Raw genomic sequence first — 12,619 nt, 5'->3', positions numbered from 1 at the left:
ATAATGAATTAATTGATTAATTCCGCATGGCAAAGAAAGAAGTTGCAGCTTAGGGTTTGTAAAAACTGTCAGTGTTGAAAGTGCTGTTCTCTTCTGTAGATGGGTATGTATATGCTCATGGGTTGTATGTCCCCATCCCTTCCTTACAGCCAAAAGCTCTAATGCCGCCCGGCCGCTTCGTACCACCTTTACATGGACATGGCAACTGACGTACACATTCACCCCCATCTATGTCATTTCCTACCTAGTATGTTCCTAGGTCCTCCTCCCTTCTTACACTCCCCCCCACTCCAAACCCCCTTTTACGTAGATGTTAAGATATGTACAGTCATCCATTAGTTCAAAACTAATGAACAACGAAGTTAAAGTTAAGCAAAAAAAGTTTTTTTAAAAAAAGTGTAATAATCAGACTGTAAATATTTATGGGGAAAGTTACATAAAAGGAGCTTTTCTCTCACAGCCAAGACTTATCTATAGATGTACAGTTTTCTTTTTTATGAAAAGAAATGACTATTTAAAAAATATATAATAATCCTGAACAGAATGGTGAAGATTATTTTTCATGTCATGATGTGTGGATGTGTGTTTTTCCTTCCCTGTACCATCCTGTCTAAAAGATAAATAACTAAAATGAATCAAAATTGTTAAAAAGAAACTAACCTAACTTGTCCAAAAACATTCTTACACAACTTTCTTTTGTACACTTTTTTCTTCCTGCCAAAATCATGCGGGCAATTTGTTGATGTAAGTTCACAAAACTGATGGTATACTTTTCTTCTTTTTGAAAAAACATTTTCGTAGGCTCTTTATGATGTTTGAAGCAGAATTTATTTGACCTCTTTCTATGTAGTAATCCCTCTTTGGATAAATCTATTTGTGCATTTAGTTTGTGAATGTTGACAATGTTTGCTCTAACTCTCAGTTTGACAGTCTTAACTGTGTTTGCAATGCCTTACTTATTTTTTTCTTTATTTACTTTTTTATTTTTATTAGAGATTTGCATCTTCTTTTAGTGCCCTGTTTGTGGTGAGCCTTTGCAGTGTACAAGCTAGCCACCTTGGCAAGAGGTTTATGCAGATTCAACTGACATCTGAATGTTACTTTCGTATGTTTTAGAAACCGCCCTAATAGTAAAATAATATCATAAAGGACAAGAAAAATGAATAGAAAGATAGATAGACTAGTCAAGAACAAACATAGTAACTGATACTGATAAAAGTGAGAAGTACATTCAGCTGTTGTTGTTGAACTGTCAGGTGACTTTGTGCCATTGTGGCAACTGTATAAGAGCAGTCAAAAGGCAAGGGGTTAAGGCCTGTGGGGGAGCCTAGTGAACTCACCATAATAAAATTCGGAATGTAGGAATATTTAGCTCAGTTTCATTTCATTAGACCCTATCAATAGCTACAGAAAATAATGACAAGTTGAGCCCGGTCTTTGCACCTTAGAAGCACATGACAGGCTGACCTCTATCTCCATTATTGTTATTTCCATTGGACAAAAATACAATATGCTGTGGATTGTATGCAAATCGTCACTATATTTTTTATAATATATTGCTTTATGTTAGGAAAGCAGAAAAGTCAGTCTCTCAATTTATTATACACCTATCGGGGTATAAGCTTGAAAGGTATGATTAAAGTTAAGTTAGAAGTTATTTATCAGTCCAATATTGTGGAGCTACTGTACATATATCCAGACAGCCAGACATTAGCAAAACTAGACCAGACATAATTAATATAGTTACAACCCTCTGGTGTGTAGGTCCCAGAGCTACAAAGCCAGCACCAATAACTATATTTCTGTCTGTGAAAACTTTCACAAAATAGTACACTTGTTATTGAACATGAAGCATAGGAGTTAGGTGTGGTAAAATGCCTGTTTGTTATTTTGGCTCACCCCTGAACATCCCTTACAGCCTTTTGATGCAATGTATACATTTTTATTGGCAAATTATTATTTTCAGTTCATGGTATTGTTTGGTTGGTTCTAGTTTCATTGAATTTGCACTGGTATAGTATTTTCCGTTTTGACTTATTTTAGTTTTTTTCTGTATTTTTATTTTAAAGAATTGTTCCGCTTTGCTTTTTATGTTTTATATAATTACTTTCCAGTGTTTGATTGAATAGCTAACGTCTTGCATTTCTTCTAACTTCTCTTTTCTTTTTCTGTTTTGCAGGAGGGGAGTTAGTCATCCCCGTACTTGTAGAGGATCCCATAGACATCCCTCCTGTTTCCCCCCGTTCCCCCTTCATCCCCCTCCCCCCCAACCCTCCGCCCCGTCCTCCCAACCCTCCGCCCCGTCCTCACCATTATCGAGACCACAAAAGAGTCCCTGCACATGGCCACTGAGGTGGGGGTACCTTGCTTGTCGGACCGAGGCAGCGATGATTGTGATGATGGTCTTGATGGTGATTATGATGGCATGGTGATTTCGGGGTTTGGCTCTGGCGAAGCTTTCGACTCTAGCCTGCCCCCCACTGACGATGAAGATTTTTACACCACCTTCTCCCTGGTAACAGATAAGATCTTGACCACGTCGGCCTATGAAGGTGGCTACAAAGCTCTCGCGCCCAAGTGGGAGGCCAAGGACTTGAGGCCTAGTAAAGCCTCAGAGGCGGGTAGGACTACACCCACCCCGCCTCTACCCAACCTCGGGGGCACTGTAGCAGAGGCGTCCCTCCCATCAGACGGCACGCTAGCCAAACTGCCCGCCGGGAAAATGGACAACCGCGAAGTGATCAAAGCCCTGCAGCCGGACATAGTCCTGCTGCCTCTACCCACTGTGTCCTTCGACCTGGATGGCACCAAGCCTCGTGGGCCCCTCATCACCTCACCCATGCTGCGTACGGTGCCTTCCGCGTTACCCACCGCACCAGTCGTGAGGCGGGTGCCCCCGGGGGCCTCTGAGGTGATACGAGAATCCAGCAGCACAACGGGAATGGTGGTTGGCATCGTCTCGGCCGCGGCACTCTGCATCCTCATCCTCCTCTACGCCATGTACAAGTACAGGAACAGGGACGAAGGCTCCTACCAGGTAGACGAGACACGGAATTACATCAGCAACTCGGCGCAGACCAACGGCACTGCGGTGAAAGACAAAGCACCCAGCGGGGGCAGTGGCGCCAAGGGATCCAGCGGCAAGAGACCGAAAGACAAGGACAAAGAATACTATGTATAAAGACAAAGAATACTATACATCAACCATTCCCAACAACAACAAAAAATAACTGTTTGGAGAAAATATGAATAAACACTTGACAGTACCATATTGGGAGCTGCAATTTAAAACGGAAAACAAATCCTCTCATAAGAACTCTAAGTGAATGAGTCCAAGTTGAACATTTTTCCAATGTACTGTGACCTAAAAGCACACTTACTATGGTAAGCATACAGAGAAACAGGCTGATAGGGACACTACTATAAGATACCTTGTGACGAGATGACTGAGCTCTGCCTGGAGGTTTGGAAGTGTAAGATATTTTGGTGTTACATCGCTCCCAAGTGACTGTGAGAGATTTGTGATCCTTGGCGTAAACAACCTTGTCCATTGTAACCCTGTAAAATGACAAAACAAACAACCATCATTTCGGCCATTCGGAGCATGTGAGATGTATGTGATGTGGTGCTGGCATCTGTATAAGTGAGGAACCTGAAGATTTAAAAAAATGAGTCATTGCAGTTTGAAAGACAAAACATAATTAACATACAAATGGTATATTTCTATACCTAGTGTTGGATGAGGAAAGGTATGTGTGTGGTAGCTAAGGTGTCTTTTTTAAACCCACCTATGCGTTTTGAGGGATGAGACATTGTCAGGGCTGACCAGGCTATGCTCAATGAATAGTAGTACGGCAATGCATTTCAATTTATTATTTCGCTTTTTTTACCCCTCTCTCAAAAATGGATTCGACTGCTATGCATGACGTCCTCGATCTAGATGGTATTCGACCATGTTGGAGGGGATGCACCAGTAAAAATGCAATGTTTTTTTAATTAGATATTTTACAGAACTCTAGATCCCTGATAGCATTTTTATTTCAGTTTTCCATAAACCACTGGTTCGGTTATTTGTTACATTCTGTTTGTGGAAGTAAAGTCATTATGTCTGTGGGGTTTTTGGTCAAATATTGAAAACAATGTGACTAAAGAAGACTTATCCAATGTGAAAAGTTTTGAATTTGTATCTGTTGTCACAGTCAACTGTGTCAAAACAAATATGTTTACATATTTTATTACATCATAGCCGTCGTATTTTGCAGGTCAATATTGTACATAACATTTTAGTTTCCGCTGGATTTTTTTTTAGCATTGTACAGACATAATTTCAGCTGATTTCCTTTCTCGGTGTACTAAATGACAAAGATCTAAAAAATTTTTCTGATGTTTGGTAAGACTGGAGATAGCGTACTTGTATTTTTTTGTAATCGAAAGGAGTAAAATATTATTAGGTTAGAAAATCTAGTCTTTCTGGATGGTGTTTCTAAAACGCATGAATATTTTACAACTGGAAGACATCAGATATCAGTCAAATAGAAAAATGCCCACCCTGATATTGTACTAGGGCCTCCTGATTCTGGATTACTTTGATTGTTTTTTTGGTTTTTTTAATTTGAGATCAAACAGAGATTTTTGAGACCCAGTGCTGGCACCATACTAAGAATAAGATACAGGATGATGATGATATTTTTACTGTGATGTCTATGTTCCTTACTTTCAGTTTTATTCTTTTACATTTATGTTCCTCCCCTTATTGTGCAGTTTTCATTTGAAGTCTTAACATTTTTATGACAATTTGTGCTGGCAGTACATTTTTTTTATTACTTAATTTATTTAGTTGTTTCTTGTTCATTTTGTATTCTAAGCAAATCTCAAGTACATTCAGTTTGATTTTGTGTTGTTATTACTGCTTTCAACCCATTACTTAACTGTGTTTTGCTCCTTTGACTCCAGGAAAATCCCAGCAATAAAATGTTCTTCCCAAAGTTTACAATGGTAGAGTACGTTTGGCTGTTTGTCATGTGGTGTGGATGTATGAAAGAGTATAGAAATGAGTTTTTAGGAGTACATTAATCTGTAACAGAGTTAGGATTCAGGTCCTTAACCTCTGTCCAAAACTTGACTTCTATCATAAGACCATGAACCATAGACTCTTCTTATTTGAAAATTAATTAATTAAGAGTCTAAGCCAGAGATTCATACATGGAAAAACACAAAAAAAATACATAACAAGGAAGTTTGTTTTAAAGTGTCTGACCTATATCTGAGAGATATAAGAAAGATCAGGAAATTCTTTAAAAAAATTGTTACTCATATTTTACCCTTTTTTGGCATTAAACTACTTCCATATATACTTCCATTCATTTTTTAAACTGGCACCGGGCTACCTTCAGACAAGTGTTGTGAGGCCTGTGGGTGTCCTAGAGCAAAACAACCAACTTACAGTATGTGTTTGTGAAAGTCTCACCTTTCCATATTGGTGTGTAGCCAAACTTTTTGGACTCTACAGACAGAAGTTAGCAGATCTGCGGTACCGACTTCAGACGAGTCCCATGATACTCGTTAGAGCAAAACGGAGAACAGCATCATGTTCGTGAGTTTTTAGGCCAAACCGTTCAGAAGCTACAGACGTTTTTGAGGAAAGACCGATTTTCGGGACGTCTCATGTTTGGCCACCTTCCATTGCAGATACAGAAGGCCGGCATTGGTGGATGCAGTAGATTGAGGCACAGCCCATTCAAAAAAACTGATATCTCTAGCTTAAATAGATGGATTTAGCTGGAGATTTTTGTATTATGCTAATCAGATTTCCACGGGGGCACGGACATCGACTCTTTTTGCCAATTACATTACAATAACTTCCCATTAAAACGTCCAAAACATAATAGTTCATCTTTAGATTGATCTTCAGCTAACCTTTTTAACATGTCATGTATACACATTCATCTCTAATTCCTATTCACAGACAGAGTGTTAAACTCTCCTATACTCTCCACGCACAGCAGATTCTGAGAAGAGACCAGAATACGAGGAATGCTGTTAGGCCCCTCCATAGCCAGGTCTCTGTGGTAACAAATGCATGGAAGGAATGAGATTGATAGATTCTCGGCACCATATGGACAGGTTATGTCTCAGTGAATGGCTGGCTGCTGCGCCTGCTTCCCAGACCTGTTGTTACACCATCCAATAGTTTGTGAAAATGGGCCACACAGTCCTGGTCATTACCTTGGAATTGCCCATTGATGGAATTTATCAGAGGGCTGTAAGGAGTGTATTCAGCTAGCACAACCACTACATCATTAACTCATTCATCCTGGTCTAGCCAAGTTTTTTTGTTCTTCATTAAGACCTAAAAGTTCTTTTACATTCTCAATGAGTGAGCTCCTAACGTGGTATTTTTCCTCTCTAAGGGGACTTTTTAATAGGCCGAACTACTTCAGGTTGGTTGGGCTTAGTGAGGCAGCTAGCATTGGCTCTGTGAGAATCTACCTATGATGTATAGAAATCCATTAACAGCATATCAAATCAAACTTAATTTGCCACATGCGCCGAATACAAGTGTAGACTTTACCATGAAATGCTTACTTACAAGCCCTTAACCAATAGTGCAGTTCAAGAAGAAGAAAATATTTACCAAGTAGGCTAAAATAAAAAGTAATAATAAAAAGTAACAAAATAAGAATAAGAATAACGAGGCTATATACAGGGGGCACTGGTACCGAGTCAGTGTGCAGGTAATCTGTACATGTAGGTGGGGGCGAAGTGACTATGCATAGGTAACAAACAAACAGCAGGCAGCAGCAGTGTATAAGGGGGGGAGGGTGTCAATGTAAATTGTCCGGTGGCGATTTTTATGAATTTTTCAGCAGTCTAATGACTTGGGGTAGAAGCAAGCGCTCCGGTACCGCTTGCCGTGCGGTAGCAGAGAAAACACTTTATAACTTGGGTGACTGGAGTCTCTGACAATTTTATGAGCTTTCCTCTGAAACCGCCTGGTCCTGGATGGCAGGACGCTTGGCCCCAGTGATGTACTGGGCCGTTCGCACTACCCTCTGTAGCGCCTTACGGTCAGATGCCGAGCAGTTGCCATACCAGGCGGTGATGCAACCGGTCAGGATGCTCTCGATGGTGCAGCTGTAGAATCCTTTGAGGATCTGGGGGCCCATACCAAATCTTTTCAGTCTCCTGAGGGGGAAAAGGTTTTGTTGCGCCATATTCAATACTGAATTGGTATGTTTGGACCATGATAGTTCTTTGGTAATGTGGACAACAAGGAACTTGAAACTCTCAACCCGCTCCACTACAGCCCCGTCGATGTTAATGGGGGGCCTGTTCGGCCCGCCTTTTCCTGTAGTCCACGATCAGCTCCATTGTCATGCTCACATTGACGGAGAGGTTGTTGTCCTGGCACCACACTGCCAGTTCTCTGACCTCCTCCCTGTAGGCCTAAGAATGGGTTTGACAGAGGACTACACCCCTCAGTAGTCTTGTCTTCAACTGTCAGGCTGGATCATATTGTTGAGAAGGAAGAAGGCATCTCAGCCTCTCAGTTAAGTCAAGGCAGCCATTTTGTGGATTTTTGGTGGCTCAGTTGGTAAAAGTGTTGTGCTAGCAAGGATGTGGGTTCAATATCCCACATTGATCACATACCCCTACTAATAATGAATACACTCACTGTACTTTAAGTTCCTTTGGATAAAACAGTCTGTTAACTGGTCTGGCAGGCATACCCAGTGCTGTGCCCTTCAAATGTGAGCTCAGGGCCATGTAATCCAACCCAGCGGGTGGTTAACTGTTGTGATTGACAGACTGTTTCCTATTTTAGTCAAATATGCAGAAATAGATTACATAAATTTGCCCAAACAGATTGGATAATTAATATCTTAATTGACAGAAAAAAACAATTTACATTCGCTAATGGGTTTAAAAAACATTTTATAATAATAATTTACGACTGTGTAAACTCACTTGGCTCCCTGAATATGGAGGGATCTCCACACACCATAAACTTTATTTCTACTTTAAGATGTATCCTCTCTTCTCTTCTCTCCTCTCTTCCTCTCTCCTCATTTCTCCTCTCTCCTCCTCTCTTCTTCTCTCCTCTTCTCTCCTCTCCTCTCTTCTTCGCTCCTCTCCTCTCTTCTCTCTCTCCTCTCCTCGTTTCTCCTCTCTCCTCTCTTCTCCTCTCCTCTCTTCTTCTCTCCTCTCCTCTCCTCACTTCTTCTCTCCTCTCCTCTCTTCTTCGCTCCTCTCCTCTCTTCTCTCTCTCCTCTCCTCATCTCTCCTCTCTTCTCCTCTCCTCTCTTCTCCTCTCTCCTCTCTTCTCCTCTCCTCTCTTCTTCTCTCCTCTCCACTCCTCACTTCTTCTCTCCTCTCCTCGCTTCTTCTCTCCTCTCCTCGCTTCTTCTCTCCTCTCCTCGCGTCTTCTCTCCTCTCCTCTCCTCTCTTCTCCTCTCTTCTTCTCTCCTCTCTTCTTCTCCTCTCCTCTCCTCTCTTCTTTCCTCTTCTTTTCTCCTCTCCTCTCCTTTTTTCTTCTCTCCTTTTTTCCTTCTCTCCTCTTTTCTCCTCTCTTTTCCAAATGTCAAAAGAAACACCAAATGAAACGAAGTAGTATGACAGCTTCACAGATTAATACAAGTATTACAGATGATCATTGTGAATCTACAATAGAGCATGTTCAATGTCTTTCCACTACAGTCATACAGTAAAGGCATTCGTTCAAACCATTTGTGTTTTTATATATCCAAGAAGAACGTTTTTTTTTTCAGAAGTAATACCTTGAATAAGGAAGAAGGTTTTTTTCACCCCCCTGCATAGCAGTGTCCTGCACCATTCCGTCATAATCACCCAATAATCCCCAAAAAGCTGCTCTGTGGAAGATGATGATTGAACCTGACAAGTAGAATGAGTCGATATGACCTCAACACCTGGTTTAGAAAGGACAAGAGCACGCAATGTTCTGCAGCCAAACTACTGTACGGTACACTGCCAAATAGGGTACAGTGTGTGTGTGTGTGTGTGTGTGTGTGTGTGTGTGTGTGTGTGTGTGTGTGTGTGTGCGCGCTTGTGCGTGTATGGGGGTTCACTTTCACGTGTGTGTGTGTGTGTGTGTGCGCGTTTGTTCACAAAAAGGAGATACCCCTCCATGGATCTATTTCCCTCCTGTCCCACTAAAGCAGTATGGGCTGTAACCACAGCTACTCACAGCAGGAAAATGATCCTGCAGCAACAGGAAATGTGAATTATTATGTGGATAATAATTAAAGGACATTTTTGAAGTGGTTGATGCATTTTTTGTTAGGAAAAATCAAGGCCTCGACTAAATCAGATCAATCAACACCCACATGGTTGATGTTTTGGCAGTGTCGGAGATGTAACTACGTTGGAGCTGTCAAATCTGTGTGCAGATGCTCTTGTGATCATCGTGACAAAGCCACACCCCTCTCAGTCACGTTAGAAGTTCAGAACAAGAAACTGTAGGCTATACGGAAATAATGACACTCAAATTGAAAAATCAGTCAATGAAATAATGAGGATTTCTATCAGCCTAGTCGAGGTGTAGATTACATATCAAATTCCAGTGTTCCAAATTGTAAACAATGCTACATGGGATTTCTCTTATTGTGACTCCATGCAGCCAATGGCAATGTCCACTTTAGGTATAATGCCTGGAGCCGCTTGTAGATTTGACAGTTCTAAAACAGTTCCAGCTATGCTGATGTCACTAACGCGGATCTGATTGAATAGAGCCCCAAGTCTGACATTTTAAAGAGGAAAAAAACGTTACAAGCCCTTTCAAACCTCAAATACACTACAAGCTTGCATTTCCTGCATATGTACTGTACTGTGTACTGGCTAGCTGGTGGTGTACTGTGTACTGGCTGGCTGGTGGTGTACTGTGTAGTGGCTGGTGGTGTACTGTGTACTGGCTGGCTGGTGGTGTACTGTGTACTGGCTGGCTGGTGGTGTACTGGCTGGCTGGTGGTGTACTGTGTACTGGCTGAATGGTGGTGTACTGTGTACTGGCTGGTGGTGTACTGTGTACTGGCTGGTGGTGTACTGTGTCCTGGCAGGCTGGTGGTTTACTGTGCAGTGGCTGGTGGTGTACTGTGAACTGGCTGGCTGGTGGTGTACTGGTTGGTGGTGTACTGTGAACTGGCTGGCTGGTGGTGTACTGGTTGGTGGTGTACTGTGAACTGGCTGGCTGGTGGTGTAGTGGCTTGTGGTGTACTGGCTGGGTGGTGGTGCACTGTGTACTGGCTGGTGGTGTACTGTATATTGGCTGGCTGGTGGTGTACTGTGTAGTGGCTGGTGGTGTACTGTGTACTGGCTGGCTGGTGGTGTACTGTGTCCTGGCTGGCTGGTGGTGTACTGGCTGGCTGGTGGTGTACTCTGTACTGGCTGGCTGGTGGTGTACTGTGTCCTGGCTGGCTGGTGGTGTACTGTGTACTGGCTGGTGGTGTACTGTGTACTGGCTGGTGGTATACTGTGTCCTGGCAGGCTGGTGGTTTACTGTGTAGTGGCTGGTGGTGTACTGTGAACTGGCTGGCTGGTGGTGTACTGGCTGGTGGTGTACTGTGAACTGGCTGGCTGGTGGTGTACTGGTTGGTGGTGTACTGTGAACTGGCTGGCTGGTGGTGTAGTGGCTTGTGGTGTACTGGCTGGGTGGTGGTGCACTGTGTACTGGCTGGTGGTGTACTGTATAGTGGCTGGGTGGTGGTGCACTGTGTTGTGGCTGGCTGGTGGTATACTGTGAACTGGCTGGCTGGTGGTGTACTGTGAACTGGCTGGCTGGTGGTGTACTGTGTGCTGGCTGGCTGGTGGTGTACTGGCTGGTGGTGTACTGTGAACTGGCTGGCTGGTGGTGTACTGTATAGTGGCTGGCTGGTGATGTACTGAATAGTGGCTGGCTGGTGGTGTACTGTATAGTGGCTGGCTGGTGGTGTACTGTGAACTGGCTGGCTGGTGGTGTACTGTATAGTGGCTGGCTGGTGGTGTACTGTATAGTGGCTGGCTGGTGGTGTACTGGCTGGTGGTGTACTGGCTGGCTGGTGGTGTAGTGGCTGGCTGGTGGTGTAGTGGCTGGTGGTGTACTGGCTGGGTGGTGGTGCACTGGCTGGTGGTACAGTGGCTGGCTGGTGGTATAGTGGCTGGCTGGTGGTATAGTGGCTGGCTGGTGGTATAGTGGCTGGCTGGTGGTATAGTGGCTGGCTGGTGGTACAGTGGCTGGCTGGTGGTATAGTGGCTGGCTGGTGGTATAGTGGCTGGCTGGTGGTATAGTGGCTGGCTGGTGGTGTACTGGCTGGGTGGTGGTGCACTGGCTGGTGGTATAGTGGCCGGCTGGTGGTGTACTGGCTGGGTGGTGGTGCACTGGCTGGTGGTATAGTGGCTGGCTGGTGGTGTACTGTGCACTGGCTGGTTGTATAGTGGCTGGCTGGTGGTGTACTGTGTACTGGCTGGTGGTGTACTGTGTACTGGCTGGTGGTATACTGTGTACTGGCTGGTGGGTGTACTGGCTGGTGGTGTACTGGCTGGTGGTGTACTGGCTGGTGGTGTACTGGCTGGTGGTATACTGTGTACTGGCTGATGGTATACTGTGTAGTGGCTGGTGGTGTAGTGGCTGGTGGTGTAGTGGCTGGTGGTGTACTGGCTGGTGGTGTACTGGCTGGTGGTATACTGTGTACTGACTGGTGGTGTACTGGCTGGTGGTGTACTGGCTGGTGGTATACTGTGTACTAGCTGGTGGTATACTGTGTAGTGGCTGGTGGTGTAGTGGCTGGTGGTGTAGTGGCTGGTGGTGTACTGTGTTGTAAGTAGTGAACACAGTGCCATCTAGGTACGGAGTAGGGAATAACGTGCAGGTTTTGGAGCCCCGTTCTCTTACTCTGCAGAATTGATGCAGACTTCTTTGGGGCATTTATTTTTTTAGTAATATAATTCTAGTCAAACATCTGCACTAGTCTGAATAATGGCAAAAGTCGTCTGTATTAATATATAAAGCAGGAGGACTAAGTGAATGGTAAGTAGACTATTTACAAAATATCCCAAGCATATACAACACACTACTTGAGCTACAGCTATGTAACATTAACAGACCTGAAATAACACACAAACAATCTGACTTCAGATTTCTGACAAACAGCGTTTGAGTGAAGGTGAGACCTAGAGTGAGTTTAAACGACCATGTCAGCCAAAATGAGATTGGTATTGCTGCTCCACTGTGCAGAAAGAGAGAGAGACAGGTAAAAAATGTGAAGCCCAGGGATTGACATGGGTGTGTTCTCTCTTGTGTGTATGTGTGTGTGTGTGTGTGTGTGTGTATGTGATCTGCAGCCAAACTATCATGCTATGTTCGTGTGTGGCTGACAGGCTGAGTTCAACCAAATGAAGCAATAAGCATTCCAGACCCAGCTTCAGTCTCCCAAGGCCCAACCTGGCCCACAGACAGACAGACAGACAGACAGACAGACAGACAGACAGACAGACAGACAGACAGACAGACAGACAGACAGACAGACAGACAGACAGACAGACAGACAGACAGACAGACAGACAGACAGACAGACAGACAGACAGACTGACTGACTGACTGACTGACTGACTGACTGACTGATGGCAT

At 43.8% G+C, this 12,619-nt stretch overlaps 2 protein-coding genes across 2 annotated transcripts in view; one reads left to right on the top strand and one right to left on the bottom strand.

Annotated features, from left to right (window-relative positions):
- LOC106608239 (neurexin-3b) overlaps nt 1–4,988 on the top strand; it is a 607,554-nt gene extending 602,566 nt beyond the window's left edge. The window contains 2 exon segments of the mRNA XM_045721094.1: nt 2,180–2,286; nt 2,288–4,988. Of these exon segments, the coding sequence (XP_045577050.1) occupies nt 2,180–2,286; nt 2,288–3,181 (1,001 nt within the window). The 3' untranslated portion in view covers nt 3,182–4,988.
- A 5,521-nt stretch (nt 4,989–10,509) lies between these two features.
- LOC123743338 (pollen-specific leucine-rich repeat extensin-like protein 3) lies at nt 10,510–11,832 on the bottom strand. The gene has a single exon (XM_045719534.1). The coding sequence runs from the start codon at nt 11,830–11,832 to the stop codon at nt 10,510–10,512; it is 1,323 nt and encodes a 440-aa protein (XP_045575490.1).
- Nucleotides 11,833–12,619: the final 787 nt, after the last annotated feature.

This window comes from Salmo salar, chromosome ssa06 (assembly GCF_905237065.1).
Source record: "Salmo salar chromosome ssa06, Ssal_v3.1, whole genome shotgun sequence".
Taxonomy (NCBI): domain Eukaryota; kingdom Metazoa; phylum Chordata; class Actinopteri; order Salmoniformes; family Salmonidae; genus Salmo; species Salmo salar.
Note: the sequence above shows the minus strand (reverse complement) of the source record. Positions and strands in the feature narration are given on the sequence as shown.